The sequence below is a fragment of the Homalodisca vitripennis genome, chromosome 5 (assembly GCF_021130785.1).
Source record: "Homalodisca vitripennis isolate AUS2020 chromosome 5, UT_GWSS_2.1, whole genome shotgun sequence".
NCBI classification, from domain to species: Eukaryota; Metazoa; Arthropoda; class Insecta; order Hemiptera; family Cicadellidae; genus Homalodisca; species Homalodisca vitripennis.
Window position 1 is genome coordinate 41,595,309 of NC_060211.1, and position 27,714 is coordinate 41,623,022.

Sequence of the window (27,714 nt, forward strand, 5' to 3'; positions counted from 1 at the left end):
GATATGAAGGTTTTTAAATGATTACGAAGTAACACATAACTTTATGTGATTTTTAATGTTTTTGAAAAGTCAATACTTATTCGTTATTAATTCCATTATTCACAATGTTTTATCTGCTGAGTTAAAATGGGAACCGGGTATTTAAACTCGGAATTATATCCATTGATGGGTTTTAAGAATTATTTGTGTCTGTTAAATCCCTAAATAATATGTAAATATTTACAATTTGGGCACTACAACTTTGAAGTATTAAAAATACCACAAACTAAATAATTAATCGGTTTATATTTCTTTCAATTCAAGAGACTGGCAGAAGGTATCTTTACAATATAAAAAGTGTAACATAACTCAAAAGATGTTGTTTCTTGGGATAGTCTATGAAATACGAGTTTATAATTTGTCTGTCAGCATTTTTGTATTTAAGATATACTATTTTAAAAAGTAATAAACAAAAAACAAGTATAATCAAAACATTGGAAAACTCTTTATGTTGACAGGTCTATCATTAAGAAAGTTTGGCACAGTTTGCAAAATAAAATTTAATAATGGGGGGTTTCTTAAAATAGTACATGAAAATTGTTTTTGACGTGAAATATTAAAAAAAAGTACTGATAATACAAGAATGTGACAAGAGTAACATTTTGTTCACTGTTATCGATCCAAAAATCCAAAAAAAATCACTGTTATACTTTAAATGGTAAAATAATACAAAAAAATAACTGATTTATTGAAAGTTTGGTTTGACTGCACATATGCTTCATAATGAACTAAGCGTTCACCAATGACACTGTGTAAAAAATTAACACATTAAAATTACTTGTTATTATATTTTTTTTAACGATAATCTTAAACGGAAGTGGAGGAAACCTCAAATCACATTTGATATTTTTTTCTAAAATGCAACCGAAACAACAACAAACAAAAGTAAAAATTAAATCGAAAATAGTTGATTCGAATAAATTACATAATTTAAAAACTCGCAACAATAGATTGCTTATTAACTTAGATATTTATTTATTTATCACAAACTGATTTACATGTCAACTACTAGTGTTCTACTGTAACATACACGTTTAGGTAACTGACTTAAAGAATTCAGGTGGAACTATTTCTATTTGAAACTGGACTAATACCACCAAATAGGTGGTCACTGCACCAGCCATCTTGATTACGGTGGAGTTTTGAAGTTGGAAAAATCCAAGTGCAGAAAATCTTGATTTACGTTTCCCTAACTGCAACAAAAGCTCTTCAAGGCGTTCCACCAGAATTGGGTCCAAACTCGTGTTGATCAACTTGCAAATCATAGGTGCCATGCCGTCGGCCAGTTCAGCCACCAGTGTGCTCGGCCGCACTAACAGAACCAGATGAGCAATGTGGGCGAGAGCCAACCCTCCTAACACAGTGATAGCGGTTGACTGTCTTAGTATTACGCTACCGATTAAGTAGTAAATACTGATCGTGATATGGACAAGCGAGGTAAAGAAGACACTCAGCAGCTGATCTCCGTAGAAGCTGTTAGCCTGATGAACAGCGTCGCATAGCATCCAGAAGGCGCTCATGAGTGACTCAACCTCGTGGATGGTGTAGAGCCCTTTGTTGTTGTGGGGGACATTAGCGATCCTGATATAATTAGTGTTCATTGGTCGTTCCCGTCTGTTTCTTAACACTTCCTCTTTGACCCTGGCTTTGATAATACCAAACCTCGTGGCTATACTCTGAGTAACTTGAGTGAAGTGGAGGAACAAAGATGCTTGAGAAAAAAGCATGATCAGCGGGGGAATGTAGCAAATTGACGAAATGTAATCTTTATTGCCTACGTACACAGATCTTTGGAAATCCAACACACCAATACCCGTAATTAAAATTGTGATGACGATCGAGACAAGCAACACTTTCGCTTTGGCGTTCACTTCCGGTACGTTTTTCTGAAGTTTTTGATCCACCTTCTCCAGGATATCAAGAATATTGATAAACTGTTCGTGTTTCCTGGAACAGCTGATGAATATAGCAACAGACACCAAGTTAAGAGAGACTAAGTCCAGAACTACAACAATCATTGAAATGTTATCAAACATTCGTAAAGGCACACCAGCAAGTTTCTTCCTGTAGTCCACGTACAGTCCTATCTCCGTTGTCAGTGTATGAAGTGCAGTTAAGAGTAGGCCCCACCAGAAAACCGGAAGTGAAAATTTAAGTTTCTTGTTTCCCAGGGATGTCAAAGGGAAACCACCAAATATTTGACTAAAAATAAGCACTTCTTTAGACAAAGGTGACATTTTATATTCCATCTCGTAACTATTCACTGGTTACTAACATTCACACTGACGCTTGCCATGCCAGTCACCAAGCGTTGATACAAAACAGGGTTTGTTTTGGCAACAGGAATCTATAAATTGTATTTGAATATTTTATCAATCAATTTCAATTACTCGGGTTTTGAGAAACGCTATGAATACATTACATTACATATTTTATTATGTTACTTTACTATAGAAATATTTGTATGAGCGTTATGCAGAGGTGCTAAAAGACAAATTATCTAAATTTATCCTTTTAGCTAATTCAATATTGATCGTGGCGAAAGTAAATTATTATTCTTTAATGATTGACTTTTAACCTCGTCTATTTCTATGTCCTACCACAAATAATAACGTCTAATTTGTCATTCATTTGCAACAATATTGTTGGCACAATTGATGTATTCATTTTGAGTATGCCGTTCAATACGAATATGCTTCGTACATTTCTTAGACTATTGATGAAGTTATCGTTTTCATTGAGTAAGAATGTCATAAAGTTCTAAAATATGAAATATTGGTTTGCATTCGAGTTCTGATCGAAATATTGTTTTGTAAAAAAAGTAAATATTTGGCGTCTCTAGTCTAGGATTAACTATAAATATATTAACATTGAAATACTAAGTGTTCATCAGTACCTAAGTATGTTCTGCTAATACATATTGAACATATTTATTTTTTTCTCGCTTTTCATCCACATTCTTATCCCTGAATGTTGGATGTTATTGAATAATTCATTAACGTTAATTAATTCATCGTTTCCCACATTACCTAATTTTCAAACCATCGATATCACCTTACCCACCAAATTTAAGTCCTGTCAGCCACAACGGCCGATTTGTTCGGCGAGGATCTGTAAAACACTCCAGGGGCCACGATTAACTCTTCAGAGTGTACAACAGTCACCAGCATTGGCATCGCAAATGAAACATCGCAATGCAATTGATGAGAAAACACCTCTTAATTTAGACCTCACTGGGTGGCTTTCAGGTAAACATGACTAAGCTCTTTTTTAGTGTAGGTGTGACGTCGAAAAATGAAAGAGTTTTTTCCAACGTCTTAGTATCCGACGTTGGAAATGAAAGCGGTGGATCTCACCAGACGGACGCAAACCGCAGATGCTAGGAGGCAGGTTGCAGTATGTCTGTTATAGTGCCAGATTTCAGAGGATGCACTAATTGGAAAGTGAAATGGATTACAAGAAAGGGATAGGAGTAAAACTGAGTAAGTCATTCAAAATATTTAATTTTCTTAAAGTAATTTTTTGAGTACTAATAATAAAGTTCATTTTACATCTACCATTACTTTCATTTACTATATAGCATTGAATAGTAATGTCAAAAAAATCACAAATTGAAATTATTTTGTTATTATACTATACACAAGGGAAAATTAAGGGCAATGAGGCCCTGTCTTACAGTTCACCGTAATAAAAACAATGTCAATACATCATTTTTGAATAATATTAATAATGAACTTCGTTGATGGATGTGATCACCATATTGAAAACTCACAAAAACCAATATTTTAAAATTTTTTACTGTGTTAGGTCTTTTGATAGCAAGGTTATTTTTGTCATGCACTTAACAAAATATTTTTAAAATAATGATTATTAGAAACTAAGGTAATAAGATCTGTCTTTAACATGATTATTGTGAACGGGGTCTCGATTTTTGGCTGTCTAATATTGAACTGTAAAACATCCAAAGATACTTGAATTTATATATGTAATATTTATTTATCTATACAATTTTCAATAATAATTTCTGTGTATAAAACAATTAATGCTTTCTCTAATTTAGTTCTAGATGAAATATATATATCAAGTTCAAAACGTGTTCAATAAAAACTAATACTTAATCTTGAATTTATTTTATAAATAGAAGTAAAATCTATTTATCTCGAACATGTCCCTTAAATATCGAGTATCTATCTATACGAATAAAACATTTGTTCTAATAAAAAAAAATGTTTTAATATAGCTTTGAAGTAAACAATAAGGGTTCACTCTTTTCACTCTAAATCAATGTTGTAAGGTTTTTAAGTTTAGTTTTGTTTAAGATTAAGGTTGTGACATATTATGAGCAAGGGTTGCTGTGAGAGGATTTAATAATAGTTTAGATTGGCAGTACAATACCCTCAAATGAACCAACACATATTTTATTTTGTGACAACATCTCATAAAATTGATTAAAAACTTTAATTTACAATTGATTGGGTCAACCGATATATTAAGCACAAACTTTAATACCTTAATACTTTGAAGACATATTTAATATTAAATTACTCATTACAATTTATTTTGAATTTAATTCATTATAACATTTACTAGTAATTTTGTAGTGTTGCAATAATTATGAGTTCATGGACTACCGTGAAAAACTGTCTTTTAAATAGCTAAACATTTACATGAATTTACATTTTCGAAATTGAGAACATTTAAATAGATATGGAATTGAAAATGATTAATGAACCCTAATATATACTAAGTTCTTAAAATTACTATATTACATTTTATTCCACTTCACACTTATTACGCCTAGAGATATTTTTCCGTACACGAACACCAACACTAGCACTCCCGAACCTCGCTTTTCGACTTCCCGTCCTTCACCTCTCCCTCTCTTCCTTGTTCTTCAGTTTTTGATGTTCTTCTCCCGCCAGCTCTCCAATGGCCACGCCTATGCCAAATCTCTCCATCATAATTGGTGAGTACCAATTTTTCATATCAGCATGGCTGCCCCTTACATCGTCGCACGGTTTTTTTTATATATAAGCATTTCCGCTGCTTAAGCAAGCATTTCCTGTTTGTTCACCATCGGCGTCTGGGCGGATGTGCGTATCCACTTACATCCGGAGGATGTTTGTCTCGAATTGTAATACAAAACTTCCTTACCAGCAACTATCTGTACATCGATTCTATGAATTTTATTTTACTAATAATTACATATGTCTTACATTCCCCTGGCTTAATGACGATTCTACCTACGAATCGTACTTATTGTCTAATTGAGGTTATCCATTGGGTAGTCACGTTCATGTACTGTAGGGTTCAGAAATTTTATTTTGATGTTGTTAATGTGGATGAAGTAGAGGGCTATAAAAAGAAGTAGTGTTATTATAGAAGTCCAGGCTAATAAAATGTACAAAATGAGTTCCGTGTTGTTTACTATGTTTTTGTCGTCGTGATTTAGCTGGAAGTGGTGTTGTCTTTGTGGATTGTGAACGAAGTAGGTGAATGCGCAGGTAGCTCGGAGAGTAGGTAGTGTTGTTGTGTTGAGAAATGCTGTGTAGACATCTTCCTTGTTGTCTGCCAAGTCATGTATTTGGTGTTCTGTCGCAATGTCACAACACCATTCGAAGAAATCTCCGACGAACGTGAGCGATCTTCTGTTTCTATCTGGTTGCTGTCTTTGGATGAATGGGAGGTGTTCTGCTACCATTTGTTGATGTATGAGGGTTTGTAATGTGGAAAGGTTGTTCTGTATCTTGCAATAGGTTTGGAAGTTGTTGAGGTTTATAGGGCAGAAATTTAGAGAGGGTTCGTTTTTACGTAAATTTTGCTGTGTGTTGAAAGGAATTTTGTATATGATAGGGATGGAACTGGTATAAGGTAGTTAGTGTCTGAGGCATTGGAGTAAAGTACGCTCCTGTGAAGACTTGTACTAGAGGCTTATTGGGTTCTCCTGTGTTGTGGGTTGATGTGCTGGCAAAGGTGGTCAAAAGAGGCATGGCAAGTTCTGTCAGTAGTAGTAGTAGGAAGTGCTGTAAGGACTTCATCTGTCTCGTGGGTGGTCGGGACGGGTTATGTGCTGTAGACTGATTTATCAGGTTTTAGTTGGTTTTTCTGGTGTCATAATTCTAAAACTTAATATCTACAGGTTACATATACATTTTAGGTTAATATTTTATAATTAATACATATTTATGCCTAAGGTTTGTATTTACAGAAATCTTTTAATGACCTCTCGATGGTGTGTCGTATTTCCCAAGCTCTATGTAATAATGTTTACTAAGCATCTTTAATCTCTAGTGTTCTTAAATAAGGTTCGATATTATGTTAATTTATTATATTACCAAACGATACTACGCACTTTTGTTTCTGAGGAATATGTAATGTCCCTTCTTTGTGCTTATTGTCCATAGTCATTATTATGATCATAATATATGTTGCCAAATGAAGGCTGTATAGTTTGTTTATGAGCAATATTGCCGTGCTAATACATGCTATTTAGATATATGTTACTTTCCTTCAATGGTATATTAGATATGTAATATTTAAACATGTCATTTAAGTCATTTACATGTCATATATTGAAGTATTTGTTTATCCTAGGATTATATAATATAGAACATCTATGTCTCTTTCTTTGAGATGCATCTCAGGAAAATTGAGTCCTTGTAGGGTATATTATGTTAACACTGTTATCTACTAACTTAAATAAATATGATATATGTAGTACACTTTATCATATTTTATATTCTTTATTACTAGGCTATATATACACGTATCGCTCAGGTAAGTATAATATGTAGGTTGTGTCAAGTTAGAGTACGCTTTGTTATTGTAGTAAACGAGTACGTGGGAAACATTACCTGCATACTAAGCTGTCTGAACCACCAGGGCCCTTGGCGACCCAGACCGCTGGTACAAGGCAATGCCCCCTAGTCATAGTCACAACACAGTCGGTGTAGTATAGCGTGCGAAGTTAGTTGAGTTAGCAGAAAATCTTATCTGCCTGGGAGACATACCAGAGTCACGGTCAAGTCTTACTAGCCAGTCTAAGTACGGTTACCGTGGGTTACAGACAGAGCCTCGTGTCGTGTCGTGTGTGCTGTGTTAGTGTCCTGTGTTTTGGGATTACCTATACCAATATCTTTGGTACGTCTAACCTATCACTTAATCACTAAATTACACTAAACTTCACATTAAAATACAAAGTCAGGCGTTTTAGTTTTGTAAATCTTTTATGTCTTTATTCTCTATCGTTTTCCGACACAACATCGAGATTTTAATATACATTTTTATTTCTGTTAGACTTACTTCAGTGACTCTCAAGGTTATATAACGTTATAATGAATCATTCAAACCGTAATCAAGTTAACCGGTCTCTCAACTCCTGGAGTATAATACCTATTCTTTAAAGCGATTCTTGCGTGACTATGTATTAGCTTTTTACCCTCATATATTATGAAAGTATTGCGAAGATACTTTTCACTCTCTTCAAATATTACTACAAGGCAGTGAGTGCACAGTGATGTTCATGAGAAATATTGTATATTTTATTCTTGAATATTTTTATTATTGCTCAAGTCCCTTCATATTTGTTTTATATTCTCTTATAGAATAATTTCATTCTAGCAACATGTATTGGTTGTTCTGTTAACCTTCCCCTGTGGTAAATTTCTACTACATATGTCACTTCGTTAATTTGTTTCTTGACAACGAAAGGACCTCTAAATGGTGTTTGAAATTTACTATATTTTTTTGTGTGGTCTTTCGGGAAATGGACCAAGACTTCATCGCCGGGGTTTAAATCCAAATGAGTTTTTTCACGGTCAAAGTATTTCTTTTGCGCTTCCTGGGCTTTTTTCATGATTTTCGGCATATCATTGCGTATTTGCTCTAAAATTTCTATATTTTCCAACACCATTTTTTCGGGATTAACCTGTAAATATATACAATCAGATGGTAAGTTAGCTTCGTAACCAAACATGAGGTAGTTTGGTGTGTAGCCTGTTGAAATGTTTACAGACGTGTTGTAAGCAAATGTAACTTATTTGTCCATATTTTGACCAAGTTTGGGGTTTTTCCACAACGTAATGAGATATTGCCTTTATTAGCGTGTGGTTGTATTTTTCAACCGCACCTTGTACTTGTGACATATAAGCAGCGCCTGGCCTTTGTTCAATCCCGAGTGCATTTAGTAACTGTGAAATTACAGAATTCATAAAGTGTGTTCCTCTGTCATGATTAATAATTCTAGGAAATCCAAATGTGCAGAATAGATTTAATAATTTTTGCGCTACCGTGTTCGCATCTGCATTTCTACAAGGGGTTGCAAATGCCATTCTAGTGCAGGCATCGGTTGCAACTAGGATATATTTGTAACCATTACTTTGTGTAATATTACCTACAAAGTCTATTGTTATTCTGTCAAAGGGTTTTATGGAGGGTGCAATAGGTTGTAGTAGGTCGTAATTTTTGTTCGTTTTTGGCCTACGTAGTTGACATTCTTCACAAGTTTTTGTATATTGGAGGATATCACGGTACATATTCGGCCAGTGATATCGTAATTTTATTTTTGAAGCTGTTTTGTAATGTGATAAGTGTCCAGACTACGAGCTCCCAGGTGTTAGTGATTCGTAAAAATGGGAAACTCCAAGAGACCGCGAATTTCTGAAGGTAAGAGCTTCCAGATTTTTGGAGCTCTTAGAGGGAGAGGCTACCATATATCCAGAAAACTTCTAGAAGTTAGAGCTTACAAAAACTAAGTGCTTAAAACATCAAGAGCTCTTAGAGATCAGAGGTAGAGGCTACCATATCCATAAAACTTCTAGAAGTTAGAGCTTACAAAAACTAAGTGCTTAAAACATCAAGAGCTCCTAGAGGTCAGAGGGAGAGGCTACTATTTCCATAACACTTCTAGAGGTTAAAGTTTACAAAATTTGGTTCTTAAAATACTAAGAGCTTCTAGAGGTCAGAGGGAGAGGCTAACATATCCAGAAAACTTCTAGAAGTTAGAGCTTACAAAAACACCACGAGCTCCTAGAGGACAAGGTTGGAACGAGGTATTCAACTTGGCAGATAGTCCCGTTCTATTTTATCAATGATGAATATGATTTAGCTCTTAGATACTAAGTACAATTTGGGCATAAGCGAAATAATCACTACATATCTTATAAATTACAAGGAAAATTATTTTAATCTCGTGACATCTAAGCTAAAGGCTTGTTACAAATTATACTGCAGTATAGTCAATCTAAATTCACGTCTACCTATTTTAAAATCTTTAACGGTCATAAAATTACATATTTTTTGTGACAACTTATTATTTCTAAAATATTATTTAGGGTAAGAATGGAATGGCAGTCTGGATAATGTGTATTGTTTCCTTCATTTCAGAAATCTTCACTCTGTGTATGACAATTTGTATGACAAAGGACAAAATATAGGCCACACTCAGGTCCAAAATTTGTATCTTGGGAAAGGCATGTCCAAGGTGTATTGTGTTCCAAATGAGAGTAAAATGAATTTGGATAGAATTTCCGAGTATCCAGCTAAGTATAATTTTCCAATAAATCCGACAGTAACATCGTAACCGGATTCACAGACAGAACAAGTCGCTAGAAATGGCTAAAACATTTTGTCTATAAGTTTATTGAAATCCAAAACAGATTCTAACATTAACATACATTGTTTTAACGACTACTAACGATAAGATTCCTGTTGAAACAGTGAAACTATCCTAATAAAACCTTTTATCACTGTAAAGATAACTGTAAGGACTTGCAACGGTCAGCTGAACTCGCAACCGCACGCGTGAGAACGTTCCTGACTCGGACGCGTGCACGTGATCTGTCTGTTCCTTGTCATTAATTTACAGTTTATAGTATATATTAGGGAAGTCACGTGGGCACTTCCGTATTAGTAACAGAGAGCACACGCAGCTCCGAGACTGCACGTCTTTTGGTCATGTAACAGCTTTTGACCATTATAAATTATCGTGTTGTGTTACTTTTATCGTTGTAAGTTTTATAAATTTCAGTTACTATGACGTGTTTTCTAATTTGTTTTAGTAGAATAGCTTTTAATGCAAACAACAAAACTATAGTATTTTCTATACGTAACGTAGATATGGTGGTAATAGTTGGTTCAATGTGAATGTTGAGTTTACCTTCAGTTCACATTCCTGTTAGTGTATTCTAGTATTCTGACGCTGTCACAGATTTAATTTCTGGAATCAGGAGTCATGTTTGTCTGAAGAGATAAAACATCGGAAACGAATACACTCGAAGGGAACTCACATAGATTACATTATGTAGTGTTTTGTTTGGTGTCTCTGATGTCGAGCGATGCAATGAACATTTTGTTAGGTTAAGTGTTAGAGAGCTCTTCTTAGCCCTAACTTTATCTGGCATAATAAGGTATTTTTTACTTTGTTTTACCGTTTTGAGCTCCAGATTCTAGGAATTAAATCAGACATCAGCGTCAGATTCCAGACGCTGCTCTGAAAGGTGAACTGGTTCTAAACTCAATATACACATAGCCATTTCTTTATAATTTATTTGAAATAGTCGAGTCAACAAGTGAGATAATGTAGGTAGATGTAAGATAGAATCACGTTTTTTTCTAAATTTCTAGGTAAATAAAGAATGTTTAATTTCAAGTGAATCTACTGAGATAAATAAAAACCTTTTTAGCATAGCAGTTACAAAACATAGTACATCCGTACTGCTTGATTTGAAGCCCTGATTACTATTTTCAGACAATTTAATCTCTCTCCAGATAAGGGTTCGTCGGTAAGGTAGATGAGATAGAGCTGGAAGTTAAGAAGCGATATCAAAGTTTATGTAGAAATTATTTTAAACTGGAGTAACAACCTTGCCCCGGTCTAAATTGATATTGCCACTCGAGAAGTTGTTATCAAATACTTCTTAAGTAGTGAGAGCAGCAAACTTATAAACGAAGGGAACTTTTATTGCTGTCCCCTGCGCAACAGCGTCTTGAAAAAAAAAATGTAAGAAACTTCTTCATCTCAAGAACAAATTAATATTGTAACCTCCACTAGGACTAATTTACTGTGATAAGTAAACCCTGTATAAGATAAAATATCTGATTAGACTATAGATAAAGTAGCAACAGAATTTTCAAAGGGAACGGATGTTGATAATTATCTAATAATGTTTTAAGATTTTAAACACATTTGCTAACTTTTATTCACAATTCACACATTAATGCAAACATCTTTTTATTGAATGCAGTAAACACCTATTTTATAAATTTATTTATACTAAATAAGTAATTTCAGATACAAAATATGAGGACAAAAATAACAGCTTTTTCATATACAACGTGCAATTTGTATAATTGCATTAGGTTAAATTAGTAAATTTACTTGACTCCAACTGCCAAATATGGCGATTTAAACTCTTAAACGGGATTGCCATAATGTGACTTATAAACTTAAAAAAAATATGTAAAATAAGAAGGGGTTTATGATTCCAATACATGAGAAAGGTAACCGAAGAAATACTACTAACTACGGGCCAATAGATACCACCCTTATTGACAAATATATAAGAAGTCCAGTACTTCTACCTAAGTTCATTCATGTATTATTGAAACCGGAACGGATTATTTCGTGGCCGCTTCAACGTACTTAATCCTCAAAGTTTCAAGAAAATCTTTTGTCTGGTTTCAACAATTCCAGCCAAGATATAGCGAAGAAATTATACCCCTAATTATATCAGTTTCCCCAAAAACATTATTAATAAATTATTGTTTTGTAACAGAGACATTTAACTTTATAAGGCTCATCAATTGAAATATGTGATGCATACAATGATTATGAGTAATGAGTACGTTATTATTATTATGTCGGCAATAGTGTATAATGAATTATCTGTAAAAATATTTAAGAATTTGAAAGTAATTAAATACATAAATAAAAGTGGCAGACACGGGAATTTGCGTGAGTTTATTGGTTTTTATATAAAAACCAGAACCAAATTTACTGATCAAGATCAGTTAAAGATCAAATTCAAATTCGTGTTATTGACTCACAAGACGAAAAATATCTTAACCTAATGTCACCAACCAACGCATTGCGTCCTTAAGATATTAAAGACGTTTTCATCTTACAAATTAAAGAAATATTTAACATTTTTTCACTAATTAATATATGTGACATAAATAAGATATTCCCAAAAGTAATGTTTAGTACCATAAACATTACACTGTATAAGGCTGGTCAATTTACAGATTCGATACATATAATGACCATATTATGAGTAATGAGGACATTTAATGATTACAACGGAAGGAAGCATAACGTCAACATTTGATATTGGGGCCTTTCAAAATTGTTTTATTGTAGCTTTAGAGCCTTCTAAAATATGGTACTACTCCCTATACAGGTCGTACGCTAGGGAGTATCACCAAGTTTGCAGGCGTCTGGTGAATAGCGGTTGAAATACGTAACACCTTTATTTGAAGTTTGTTTCTGACGATGGAAGGATTGTGAAGAAAACAAGATTTTTCCGGATATTTGCCATCGTTCAAGGATGCAAAAAAATCAGTAACACTACGTTTCGAGACCTACAATCTGATCTCTTCTTCAGGTAAATAACTCTAACCTGACACATAATCACAAACTAGGTTAATATAAACAAATAATACCAGAATGTTGTGACACACCTATGTCAGGAATCACAATCACCATGTTGTGTGTCAACTTCACTAACTCTAAAACATGCACTTAATGAAAAAAAAAAACGAACACTAATAATTAAAACTGAACCACAGGGTTTTATTAGTATACGAATAGTCAGTTCTTTTATAGTTAACATTATTTATCAAACTAAATACCATCAATGTAGAAAACAGGAAAAAAACTATTAATAAACATTAAAGAATTATTTTAAAATACATAGTATAAACCTGAACATTTAGGAAATATTACTTGAGTATTCAACCAGTAAAAATGAATCCTAATATATGAAGCAAGGAACTTTCCAAGCAATCTTTTCATAAAAATAATTATTTAACAGCCTAGTTCAAATATTTATAAAATATACGGGTAAACAATGAAACACCGTTTGAATGCGTATTGACTATATCTATAAAATGAGACACCTCCCATATCTCTACGATAAAATATGGCCATAGGAATTGCCTGAAGGTTTGTTTGGGAGAAAACAGCAGGTAGTTTTACCACAGTTACTCTTATAAACATTTAGTGCTATCAATTAAAAATGGTATAGGCGTTGCAAAACCCCCTTAAGAGAAAATTTTATATTAACACGCTAGATAGTGTAACCTACACAACACACAATACCAACCTTACAGTAGTAAATGTCTCAGCTTTCACAGTAATCACAGAGAATTCACCTCAGGACAGTCCCAGACAGTTCCCGCAGTAGCAAGAAGAGATCTAAGGAAGGATCTAAGCAATAAAAGTGGCCCCAGGACGAACATAAGCAATGGTTACCGTTCCGGCTAACATTCCCACCCCAGTCTAATGGTTGGTTATTTCCAAGCTCTTGTTGTTTATACACCATTACTGACTGACAGCATTAACTTAGTTCTGCCAATAAATTGTTTAGACAATCATGTCAAATTAAACATGATAATATAAGCATCATAAACTCAAATAACTAAAACGCCACTAATAATTTTTACGCAATATATTTTTGTTTTATCTAATATTAATATTTATATAGTACGTTTAGAGAACAATAATACACTCAGCTTCAATCTTATTAAAAGAATAAATTAGTTTTTAAATCCATCTTTAATAGTTTTTTTCCTAATTATTCCAGTCACAGTTATTAAGTATTTAAGTAATTGTATAGTGATTTTTTAGTTATACCTAGTCTGAGGACAACTATGCACATTTTAATGAAAATTTTAAGTCATTTTAAGCAAAAAGCAATATTAATTTTTACATATATTTGAATGAAACTAAAATAAGAGAAACATTTAATATACATACGTACGCAAAATTACAGCTACCATTAAAATTAACCTAAATAAATAATTACATTGTAATAAAAACAATCTTTTTATTCTTAAAATCAAAATCAAGATTAGAAAATATCCTAATGTATTTACACTTTAGAGTTGTTTTAAAATACATTTCTAATAATTACTATAAGAGCCGAGTGCCTGCATAATAATCACAGAGTATGTATTATTATTTTAATAAACGCCTGTCACATTGTAATACTTACTGTAACGCAATGCAAACCATTAGAAGCTTCTACGTATTTGAAGGCGCAAAAATTGTCCGGGTGTCGTGTTTAGTCATAACAGTAAACTTTATAAAGATAATTATAAATGTAATTAATCTTTGTTTGAATATGTGTAGTAATAATGTGTAATGTAATAAATTAAATCTTTCAGTTATATTAACGGAGATTTAATCGCACACAGTAAATTTATAAATAGTGACGAGAATGAGATAACGCTAAATTTCTTCTGGATATTAGTTTAATGAAAACAACAATCAGAAGAGGTAAGTATAAAAACAAGGACACATCTATTTGATGCATGTCTTTAACTAGAATAATGAAAATATAAACATAACAGCCGAAACGACAAACTTCAATTATCTATCTTGAAAGCGTAGAGACATGTGCTAACATCGTACACGTAATAGCTACCACTTTTAAATATAGAACATGAATAAAAATTGTACACACACACACACACACACACACACACACACACACACACACACACACACACACACACACACACACACACACACACACACACACACACACACACACACACACACACACACACACACACACACACACACACACACACACACACACACACACACACACACACACACACACACACACACACACACACACACACACACACACACACACACACACACACACACACACAGTATATGTATATATATATATATATGTATATGTATGTGTATGTGTATGTATGTATGTATATGTATATATATATATATATATATATATATATATATATATATATATATGTGTGTGTGTGTGTGTGTGTGTGTGTGTGTGTGTGTGTGTGTGTGTGTGTGTGTGTGTGTTTGTATATATAAAATGAATAATTATATTTTATATCAGGTGAGGTCTTACACTATGGTAGTCACTTTTGTCAATTTTAAAGGAATTCGAATGGTTCTGACTCTAAGTGTTTTATTGTTAATCTACGTTCTCAAAGTGCTCTATTTTCTGCTAGTGACTCCTTCTATACAACATAACGGCCGTTTAAAGGTTCAATATCAATATTTTTTGTAATGACGCTGACGAAGTATGATTTGCGGTGTTAGATTCTTATAAAGACCTTGAAAATGATATGCATATTGGCCTAGGTTTGCATTTAAATTTTCACGATATTCTTCACCGCCCCTTCAATGTAGGCAAATGATAGTTGTTAAAAGAAAAATAATTAAGACATTCATATACAACTGTGCAAAGTTAATAGATGTCATCTGCTATGGTTTAAACATAAATATTAAGGCATTTTAAATTATTTTACACACCCTTTATTTTACAACAAAAAAGTAAGTAATTAAAGTTATATTTCTGACTGATATCGAGAGAGTAACTGGATTGAATTACGAAATTTGTCATTTATTTAATCAACAATACATACCTTGTGTATAATAAATTATCGTAAAATCTCAGAGTGTATTTATTAGAAGTAGAACAAGTAAATACAGTTTTATAAAACTCGAGGGCAATAGAGAATGTATTTTTACATATTAGATAATAAAAAAAAAACTGCGAAATAATAACGTTTCACAGTAAAATTCACTAAAATTACACAGCCGAAACACATTCACAAAAGTAGCAAACAAAATAACAAATTTATTACGTTGATTAAAATTGAACCTGAAGAAAGTACCATTAAAGGAGTGTGTCTGTTTGGTAAGAAAGCTGAGAAATAAGTTCCATGTACAATAATAGCAACAATAAAAAAAATCAGGAAATGGCATCACAGCTGGTAATCATTTCTATCCGCTGTTATCGAGGATTAAGGGGACAAGATAAGCCGATGATGACGGATACAATCTCTTGCAGCTGTTCTTGAGTGTTGTGCTATCTTGAACCAAATACACGGTGTTCTCGTGAAATTGCGGCGTTTAAATACTGTACCAAATTATACGCTTTTTTAAATTTGTAGTATTACCAGTTGAAATAGGGTTGTTAGCCCAAGCGCTCTGCACCTCACCTAAAGGTCTTCTGCCTCTCTTAACTAACAATATACAGCACAGCATAACACAGATGTAACACCGACTAAGTGGAATTTTAGCGGTTTGTGGTTCCGGATTTCGATGGTCAATCTTATTTTATGCCAATATTAAGTTCAGCTCCATTTCACCATCCGCTTAACACAGCGTCTGAAATTTGCTGCTGTCACAAACTTGAATCTGGAGTTCAATTTTGTCTAAAGATATAAAAAAGTCAGTGACGAAGAAGCTCAAAGCGAACTCTTTTACATTAAGAGACACCTACACTACAAAATCAAGTGTAATATGGTTGAAGAGATATTATTTTTTGTCAGTTGTGACTCCAAAGTACACGTTCAGGTAAAGATATAACGTTACACAGCCAGTATAGTAATTCAAATGGAAAAACTGACCACGAAATCATAAATAAATTTGTGTGTTTTGTGAATGCTACCATTCAATCTGCCTGTCTGCAAAAAATCTCGAGAATAAAATGTGCTATAGACTCGACATTTCTCATGCAACCTCAGTGAAGCCTGTTACACGACACGTGGTGTGGCGTACTCCTAGCTCGTATATTTTTACCAATATAAATGTTTGGTTATGTCCTGTTATCTGTCCCCAATCATTTTTTATACTTTGAATTGTTTCCAAGTAGTCATGGTCAGGTGAGCTCATAATATTTCTTACTCTCTCAGACATTTGTTATCAGATCCTCTTGAATTTACAGGAGTCCCCAGGTGAATACAAACGCTAGAGGGATGTTGTATATATAAAAAAACATATAATACATCAGTCGATACGTATTATTTTTTCACTCATATCCTTTTGAAGAATGCTATGTAAATCTTACTTAAAGCATATACCATTTTGTTTCTTTATTGTTTGCAAAGACAAATTTAAGCATTAGAATTGTTAAGTTTCTTTGAAACATTTCCACAAAAAGCATAAATGCAAGTTATTATAAAAATATTATCAACATAAGAATTACATTTGGAGAAATACATGAAAATGAATCAAGTAGTTAATATGCAAGGGCCTGCGTGCGTGACTTCCTCCTTTTTGTAGCTAATATATGCAACACATTAACATTAACACTTTCCTACCCATCGCCAGGCTGTTAGTTACGCGAGACTCCTGTGTCCCAAGTGTTGTGGTGTAAGATATGCTATCTGATGATCAAGTTGTTAATATGTACAAGAGGTTGCGTGACTCCCGCTCCTTGTAATCACGTCCATACCAACACTTAGCACACAGCACTTAGCACACAGCACTTAGCACACAGCACTTAGCACACCATTCATTTATATTTAGTCATTATCTACACAGCAATACATGTGAAATGCGCGATATTATTGTAATCAATGGTGATTTGTGTGTAATTTTAGCAGCAAAACTGAAACAACCGTTTGTGGGTGCATTTTCCGAAAATAATGAAAAAACAAAGAATTTTTTTGTTTTTATTTTAAATTTCTTTTAAAGCTGTCTTCTATACTTGCTTAGTATATCGGCTGTTTACATAATTATATACATATTACTACATTTACGTTTCAACTAAAACTCTTTGTTGAAACATCACTAAACCTCACATCGTGAATCTTAATAACAATATAGGTCATAATATAATAACAATCCTGTGTTTTCCAGTGCTTTAGAGTATGACATAAAAATAACACAAACTACGAATCCGCAAATGGTCTTACAACAAACAGTAGGCTGCGTCTGAATTCGACAATCGATTTGGTCTGTGTTGCCACCTATAAGGAAGACTATCGCTAAAATTATCTCCAATCAACACAACAGGTTGAAAATCGTCTAAAGTGCTTAACCTCGATACTAAGATTAACCTCATTTTATTCCTTCAATGTACTCTATACGGTGTGACATGTACGTGTACATGTTCGGAACTCGTGGGATAATTTGTACAGAGATTGGCCTTTTATAAGTTTTAGATAACTATAATTATCTTTGTTGTTATAATTTTTGTCTGATACTGTTAGTGCTGTTATTCAGTAATGTTAATTGCAGTTAATGTTTATTGCTACCGCACATTTGTAATACATTCACCAAATATAAGCTCTACTTTATACGTCAGATCTCCAGATGCCGGTTCATTGCAGACATAGAGCATTTGGAAATGATTTTAATGAATGAGATAAAATAAATTAAATCGGTGGAATTTTGTACAAATAGGCTTCAGGGAACCTAGTGCTAACATAGAGTTAAGGCTCATGAAGTTCGATTTAAGATTCCAGACGAATTTCCTGCAGGATGTGATGTGAAAACCGTCCCGGAGCATCGTTGTAAAATGTACAGAGACAGTTTTGTAACTTTAGTATAACATACTTATGTGAAGCTTACAACACACTAAGATGTTTTTTACAAGGTTTTTTTGTAATTCGTATAAAATTCTTATGCATTAAGTAATATGAAGATATGAAGGTTTTTAAATGATTACGAAGTAACACATAACTTTATGTGATTTTTAATGTTTTTGAAAAGTCAATACTTATTCGTTATTAATTCCATTATTCACAATGTTTTATCTGCTGAGTTAAAATGGGAACCGGGTATTTAAACTCGGAATTATATCCATTGATGGGTTTTAAGAATTCTTTGTGTCTGTTAAATCCCTAAATAATATGTAAATATTTACAATTGGACACTACATCTTTGAAGTATTAAAAATACCACAAACTAAATAATTAATCGGTTTCTATTTATTTCAATTCAAGAGATTGGCAGAAGGTATCTTTACAATATAAAAAGTGTGACAAAACTCAAAAGATGTTGTTTTTTGGGATAGTCTATGAAATAAATGTTTATAATTTGTCTGTCAGCATTTTTGTATTTAAAATATCCTATTTTAAAAAGTAATAAACAAAAAACAAGTATAAACAAAACATTGGAAAACTCTTTATGTTGACAGGGTCTATCATTAAGAAAGTTTGGCACAGTTTGCAAAATAAAATTAAAAAATGGGGGGTTTCTTAAAATAGTACATGAAAATAGTTTTTGACGTGAAATATTAAAAAAAAGTACTGATAGTACAAGAATGTGACAAGAGTAACATTTTGTTCACTGTTATCGAAAATCCAAAAAAAAAAAAAATCACTGTTATACTTTAAATGGTAAAATAATACAAAAAAATAACTGATTTATTGAAAGTTTGGTTCGACTGCACATATGCTTCATAATGAAGTAAGCGTTCACCAATGACACTGTGTAAAAAATTAACACATTAAAATTACTTGTTATTATATTTTTTTAACGATAATCTTAAACGGAAGTGGAGGAAACCTCAAATCACATTTTATATTTTTTTCTAAAATGCAACCGAAACAACAACAAACAAAAGTAAAAATTAAATCGAAAATAGTTGATTCGAATAAATTACATAATTTAAAAACTCGCAACAATAGATTGCTTATTAACTTAGATACTTATTTATTTATCATAAACTGATTTACATGTCAACAAATAGTGTTCCACTGTAACATACACGTTTAGGTAACTGATATAAAGAATTCAGGTGGAACTATTTCTAATTGAAACTGGACTAATACCACCAAATAGGTGGTCACTGCACCAGCCATCTTGATTACGGCGGAGTTTTGAAGTTGGAAAAATCCAAGTGCAGAAAATCTTGATTTACGTTTCCCTAACTGCAACAAAAGCTCTTCAAGGCGTTCCACCAGAATTGGGTCCAAACCCGTGTTGATCAACTTGCAAATCATAGGTGCCATGCCGTCGGCCAGTTCAGCCACCAGTGTGCTCGGCCGCACCAACAGAACCAGATGAGCAATGTGGGCGATAGCCAACCCTCCTAACACAGTGATAGCGGTTGACTGTCTTAGTATTACGCTACCGATTAAGTAGTAAATACTGATCGTGATATGGACAAGCGAGGTAAAGAAGACACTCAGCAGCTGGTCTCCGTAGAAGCTGTTAGCCTGATGAACAGCGTCGCATAGCATCCAGAAGGCGCTCATGAGTGACTCGACCTCGTGGATGGTGTAGAGCCCTTTGTTGTTGTGGGGGACATTAGCGATCCTGATATAATGGGTGTTCCTTGGTCGTTCCCGTCTGTTTCTTAACACTTCCTCTTTGACCCTGGCTTTGATAATACCAAACCTTGTGGCGATACTCTGAGCTACTTGAGTGAAGTGGAGGAACAAAGATGCTTGAGAAAAAAGCATGATCAGCGGGGGAATATAGCAAAGTGACGAAATATAATCTTTATTGCCTAAAAAGACAGATCTTTGGAAATCCAACACACCAATACCCGTAATTAGAATTGTGATGACGATAGAGACTAGTAATACTTTCGCTTTGGCGTTCACTTCCGGTAATTTTTTATGAAGTTTTTGATCCACCTTCTCCAGGATATCAAGAATATTGATAAACTGTTCGTGTTTCCTGGAACAGCTGATGAATATAACAACAGACATCAATTTAAGAGAGACGAAGTCCAGAACTACAACGATGATTGAAATGTCCTCAAACATTCGTAAAGGCACACCAGCAAGTTTCTTCCTGTAGTCTGTGTACAGTCCTATCTCCGTTGTCAGTATCTGTAGTGCAGTTAAGACTAGGCCCCACCAGAAAACCGGAAGTGAAAATTTAAGTTTCTTGTTTCCCAGGGATGTCAAAGGGAAACCACCAAATATTTGACTAAAAATAAGCACTTCTTTAGACAAAGGTGACATTTTATATTTCATCTCGTAACTATTATCACTGGTTACTAACATTCACACTGACGCTTGCCATTCCAGTTACCAAGCGTTGATACAAAACAGGGTTTGTTTTGGCAACAGGAATCTATAAATTGTATTTGAATATTTTATCAATCAATTTCAATTACTCGGGTTTTGAGAAACGCTATGAATACATTACATTACATATTTTATCATGTTACTTTACTATAGAAATATTTATATGAGCGTTATGCAGAGGTGCTAAAAGATAAATTATCTAAATTTATCCTTTTAGCTAATTCAATATTGATCGTGACAAAAGTAAATTATTATTCTTAATGATTGACTTTTTACCTCGTCTATTTCTATGTCCTACCACAAATAATAACCTCTATTTGTCATTCATTTGCAACAACTGTTGGCACGATTGATTTATTCATTTTGAATATGCCGATCAATACGAATATGCATCGTGCATTTCTTAGACTAGTGATGAAGTTATAGTTTTCATTGAGAAAGAATTATAAAATTCTAAGATATGAAATATTGGTTTGCAATTCGAGTTCTGATCGAAATATTGTTTTGTAAAAAAAGTAAATATTTGGCGTCTCTAGTCTAGGATTAACTATAAATATATTAACATTGAAATACTAAGTGTTCATCAGTACCTAAGTATATTCTGCTAATACATATTGAACATATTTATTTTTTTCTCGCTATACATCCACATTCTTATCTTTGAATGTTGGATGTTATTGAATAATTCATTAATGTTCATTAATTCATCGTTTCCCACATTACCTAATTTTCAAACCATCGATATCACCTTACCCACCAAATTTAAGTCCTGTCAGCCACAACGGCCGATTTGTTCGGCGAGGATCTGTAAAACACTCCAGGGGCCACGATTAACTCTTCAGAGTGTACAACAGTCACCAGCATTGGCATCGCAACTGAAACGTCGCAGGACTAGGAGGCAGGTTGCAGTACGTCTGTTATAGTGCCAGATTTCAGAGGATGCACTAATTGGAAAGTGAAATGGATTACAAGAAAGGGATAAGAGTAAAACTAAGTAAGTCATTTAAAATATTTCATTTTCTTAAAGTAATTTTTTGAGTACTAATAATAAAGTTCATTTTACATCTACCATTACTTTCATTTACTATATAGCATTGAATAGTAATGACAAAAAATCACAAATTGAAATTATTTTGTTATCATACTATACACAAGGGAACATTAAGGGCAATGAGGCCCTGTCTTACAGTTCACCAAAATTACATAGCCGAAACACATTCACAAAAGTAGCAAACAAAATAAGAAATTTATTACGTTGATTAAAATTGAACCTGAAGAAAGTATCATTAAAGGAGTGTGTCTGTTTGGTAAGAAAGCTGAGAAATAAGTTCCATGTACAGTAGTAGCAACAGTAAAAAAATCAGGAAATGACATCGAGGCCAGTAAGCATTTGTATCCGCTGTTATCGAGGATTAAGGGGACAAGATAAGCCGATGATGACGGATACAATCTCTTGCAGCTGTTCTTGAGTGTTGTGCTATCTTGAGCCAAATACACGGTTTTATCGTGAAATTGCGGCGTTTAAATACTGTACCAAATTATACGCTTTATTAAATTTGTAGTATTACCAGTTCAAATAGGGTTGTTAGCCCAAGCGCTCTGCACCTCACCTAAAGGTCTTCTGCCTCTCTTAAGTAACAATATACAGCACAGCATAACACAGATGTAACACCGACTATGTGGAATTTTAGCGGTTTGTGGTTCCGGATTTCGATGGTCAATCTTATTTTATGCCAATATTAAGTTCAGCTCCATTTCACCATCCGCTTAACACAGCGTCTGAAATTTGCTGCTGTCACAAACTTGAATCTGGAGTTTAATTTTGTCTAAAGATATAAAAAAGTCAGTGACGAAGAAGCTCAAAGGGAACTCTTTTACATTAAGAGACACCTACACTACAAAATCAAGTGTAATATGGTTGAAGAGATATTATTTTTTGTCAGTTGTGACTCCAAAGTACACGTTCAGGTAAAGATATAACGTTACACAGCCAGTATAGTAATTCATACGGTAAAACTGACCACTAAATCATAAATAAATTTGTGTGTTTTGTGAATGCTACCATTCAATCTGCCTGTCTGCAAAAATCTCGAGAATAAAATGTGCTATAGACTCGACATTTCTCATGCAACCTCAGTGAAGCCTGTTACACGACACGTGGTGTGGCGTACTCCTAGCTCGTATATTTTTATTAATATAAATGTTTGGTTATGTCCTGTTATCTGTACCCAATCATTTTTTATACTTTGAATTGTTTCCATGTAGTCATGGTCAGGTGAGCTCATAATATTTCTTACTCTCTCAGACATTTGTTATCATATCCTCTTGAATTTACAGGAGTCCCCAGGTGAATACAAACGCTAGAGGGATGTTGTATAATATATAAAAAAACATATAATACATCAGTCGATACGTATTATTTTTTCACTCATATCCTTTTGAAGAATTCTATGTAAATCTTACTTAAAGCATATACCATTTTGTTTCTTTATTGTTTGCAAAGACAAATTTAAGCATTAGAATTGTTAAGTTTCTTTGAAACATTTCCACAAAAAGCATAAATGCAAGTTATTATAAAAATATTATCAACATAAGAATTACATTTGGAGAAATACATGAAAATGAATCAAGTAGTTAATATGCAAGGGCCTGTGTGGTGCGTGACTTCCTCCTTTTTGTAGCTAATATATGCAACACATTAACATTAACACTGTCCTACCCACCGCCAGGCTGTTAGTTACGCGAGACTCCTGTGTCCCAAGTGTTGTGGTGTAAGATATGCTATCTGATGATCAAGTTGTTAATATGTACAAGAGGTTGCATGACTCCCGATTCTTGTAATCACGTCCATACCAACACTTAGCACACAGCACTTAGCACACAGCACTTAGCACACCATTCATTTATATTTAGTCATTATCTACACAGCAATACATGTGAAATGCATGATATTATTGTAATCAATGGTGTTTTGTGTGTTATTTTAGCAGCAAAACTGAAACAACCGTTTGTGGGTGCATTTTCCCTACAATGATGAAAAGATTACGATACTTTTTAATTTTATTTTAAAATTCTTTTAAAGCTGTCTATTATACTTGCTTAGTATATCGGCTGTTTACATAATTATATACATATTGCGATACTTACGTCTAAACTAAACTTCTTTAATAATAACCCTGTGTTTTCCAGTGATTGTGATAATATAAAAATAACACAAACTACAAATCCGCAAATAGTCTTACAACAAACAATAGCCTTCATCTGAATTCGACAATCGATTTAGTCTGTGTTGTCACCTATAAGGAAGATTATCGTTAAAATTACCTCCAATCAACAAAACAGCTTGAAAATCGTCTAAAAGTATTTGACCTCGATATTGGGCTCATTTTATTCCTTCAATGTCCCCTATACGTTGTTACATCTGCGGTACATGTTTGGACCTCACGGAATAATTTGTACAGAGATTGGCCTTTTATAGGTTTTAGATAACTATAATTATCTTTGTTGTTATGTTTTTTCGCTAATACTGTTAGTGCTGTTATTCAGTAATGTTAATTGCAGTTAATGTTTATTCCTACCGCACATTTGTAATACATTCACCAAATATAAGCTCTACTTTATACGTCAGATCTCCAGATGCCAGCTCATTGCAGACATAGAGCATTTGGAAATGATTTTAATCAATGAAATAAAATAAGTTAAATCGGTGGAATTTTGTACAAATAGGCTTCAGGGAACCTAGTGCTAACATAGAGTTAAGGCTCATGAAGTTCGAGTTAAGATTCCAGACGAGTTTCCTGCAGGATGTGATGTGAAAAACCGTCCTGGGACATCGTGGTAAAATGTAGTACAGATACAATTTTGTTACTTTAGCATAACATACTTATACTATGAAGCTTACGACACATTTCGATGTTTATGCAAGCTTTTTTGTTATTCGTATAACATTCTTATGCATTAAGTAATATGAGATATGAGGGTATTCTAGATGATTACAAAGTAAGACGTAACTTAGTGATTTTTTTCTGTTTTTGAAAAGCCAATACATATTCGTTATTAATTCCATTATTTACAATATTTTTATCTGCTGAGTTAAAAAGGGGAACCAGGGATTAAACTCGGAATTATATCCATTAAGGGGTTTTAAGAATTCTTTGTGCCTGTTAAATCCCTAAATAATATGTAAATATTTACGATTGGACACTACATTAGTATTAAAAATACCACAAATTAAATAATTAATTAGTTTCTATTTCTTTCAATTCAAGACATTGGCAGAAGGTATCTTTACAATATAAAAAATGTAACAAAACTTAAAGGATGTTGTTTCTTTGGACAGTCCATGTATTTCCGTTTATCATTTGTCTGTCAGCATTTTTGTATTTTAAAATATCCTATTTTAAAAGGTAATAAACAAAAAAGAAGTATAAACAAAACATTGGAAAACTCTTTATGTTGACAGGGTCTATCATTGAGAAAGTTTGGTACAATTTGCAAAATAAACTTAAAAAACGGGGTGTTTCTTAAATATTTTACCTAAAATATCTTAAAAAATTACTGATTGGACAAGAAAGTGACAAGAGTAACATTTTGTTCACTGTTATCGAAAAATCCAATGATACTTTAAATGGTAAAATAATACAAAAAATAACGGATTTATTGAAAGTTTAGTTCAACGGTACGTATACTTCAAAATGAACTAAGCGTTCACCAATGACACTGTGTAAAATAAATTAACACATTAAAATTAATTGTTATTAGTTATTTTTAACGATAATCTTAAACGGAACTGGAGAAAACCTCAAATTAAATTTCATATTTGTTTCAAAATTCCAACCGCAACAACAACAAACAAAAGTAAAAATTCAATCGTCAATTAGTTGATTCGAGTATATTACATAATTCAAATACTCGCAACAATAGATTGTATATAAACTGATTTACATGTCAACTACTAGTGTTCCTCAGTAACATACACGTTTAGGTAACTGACTTAAAGAATTCAGGTGGAACTATTTCTATTTGAAACTGGACTAATACTACCAAATAGGTGGTCACTGCACCAGCCATCTTGATTACGGCGGAGTTTTGAAGTTGGAAAAATCCAAGTGCAGAAAATCTTGATTTACGTTTCCCTAACTGCAACAAAAGCTCTTCAAGGCGTTCCACCAGAATTGGGTCCAAACTCGTGTTGATCAACTTGCAAATCATAGGTGCCATGCCGTCGGCCAGTTCAGCCACCAGTGTGCTCGGCCGCACCAACAGAACCAGATGAGCAATGTGGGCGATAGCCAACCCTCCTAACACAGTGATAGCGGTTGACTGTCTTAGTATTACGCTACCGATTAAGTAGTAAAGACTGATCGTGATATGGACAAGCGAGGTAAAGAAGACAATCAGCAGCTGGTCTCCGTAGAAGCTGTTAGCCTGATGAACAGCGTCGCATAGCATCCAGAAGGCGCTCATGAGTGACTCGACCTCGTGGATGGTGTAGAGCCCTTTGTTGTTGTGGGGGACATTAGCGATCCTGATATAATGAGTGTTCATTGGTCGTTCCCGTCTGTTTCTTAACACTTCCTCTTTGACCCTGGCTTTGATAATACCAAACCTCGTGGCGATACTCTGAGTAACTTGAGTGAAGTGGAGGAACAAAGATGCTTGAGAAAAAAGCATGATCAGCGGGGGAATGTAGCAAATTGACGAAATGTAATCTTTATTGCCTACGTACACAGATCTTTGGAAATCCAACACACCAATACCCGTAATTAAAATTGTGATGACGATCGAGACAAGCAACACTTTCGCCTTGGCGTTCACTTCCGGTACGTTTTTCTGAAGTTTTTGATCCACCTTCTCCAGGATATCAAGAATATTGATAAACTGTTCGTGTTTCCTGGAACAGCTGATGAATATAACAACAGACACCAAGTTAAGAGAGACTAAGTCCAGAACTACAACGATCATTGAAATGTTATCAAACATTCGTAAAGGCACACCAGCAAGTTTCTTCCTGTAGTCCGTGTACAGTCCTATCTCCGTTGTCAGTGTCTGTAGTACAGTTAATACTAGGCCCCACAAGAAAACCGGAAGTGAAAATTTAAGTTTCTTGTTTTCCAGGGATGTCAAAGGGAAACCACCAAATATTTGACTAAAAATAAGCACTTCTTTAGACAAAGGAGACATTTTATATTCCATCTCGTAACTATTCACTGGTTACTACATTCACACTGACTCTTGCCATCTCAGTCACCGAGGGTTGATACAAAACAGGGTTTGTTATGGCAACAAGAATCTATAAATTATATAAATCAATTTCAATTACTCGCGTTTTGAGAAATTCTATGAATAGATTACATTACGTAAAGTATTACGTTACTTTACTATAGAGATGTTTATATGAGCGTTATGCAGAGGTGCTAAAAAACAAATTATCTAAATTTATCCTTTTAGCTAATTCAATATTGATCGTGGCGAAAGTAAATTATTATTCTTTAATGATTGACTTTTCACCTCGTCTATTTCTATGTCCTACCACAAATAACGTCCAGTTTATCATTTATTTGCATCAATTGTTGGCACGATTGATTTATTCATTTTTAATATACCGATAATACGAATATGCATCGTACATTTCTTAGACTATTGATGAAGTTATCGTTTTCATTGAGTAAGAATTTTATAAAGTTC

The 27,714-nt window shown here is 33.6% G+C and overlaps 3 protein-coding genes across 3 annotated transcripts; all 3 read right to left on the reverse strand.

Annotated features, from left to right (window-relative positions):
- Nucleotides 1-1,073: 1,073 nt before the first annotated feature.
- LOC124363440 (gustatory receptor for sugar taste 43a-like) lies at nt 1,074-2,075 on the reverse strand. Its single transcript, XM_046818690.1, has one exon. The coding sequence runs from the start codon at nt 2,073-2,075 to the stop codon at nt 1,074-1,076; it is 1,002 nt and encodes a 333-aa protein (XP_046674646.1).
- Nucleotides 2,076-19,758: 17,683 nt separating this feature from the next.
- Nucleotides 19,759-20,961, reverse strand: LOC124363441 (gustatory receptor for sugar taste 43a-like). The gene has a single exon (XM_046818691.1). It carries the CDS (start codon nt 20,959-20,961, stop codon nt 19,759-19,761), a length of 1,203 nt encoding a protein of 400 aa, XP_046674647.1.
- A 5,046-nt stretch (nt 20,962-26,007) lies between these two features.
- LOC124363442 (gustatory receptor for sugar taste 43a-like) lies at nt 26,008-27,210 on the reverse strand. Its single transcript, XM_046818692.1, has one exon. The coding sequence runs from the start codon at nt 27,208-27,210 to the stop codon at nt 26,008-26,010; it is 1,203 nt and encodes a 400-aa protein (XP_046674648.1).
- Between the last annotated feature and the right edge of the window lie 504 nt (nt 27,211-27,714).

Coding starts and splice junctions, on each gene's coding strand:
- LOC124363440 (XM_046818690.1), bottom strand. CDS start 2,075: ATGTTTGATAACATTTCAATGATTGTTGTAGTTCTGGACTTAGTCTCT.
- LOC124363442 (XM_046818692.1), bottom strand. CDS start 27,210: ATGTCTCCTTTGTCTAAAGAAGTGCTTATTTTTAGTCAAATATTTGGT.
- LOC124363441 (XM_046818691.1), bottom strand. CDS start 20,961: ATGTCACCTTTGTCTAAAGAAGTGCTTATTTTTAGTCAAATATTTGGT.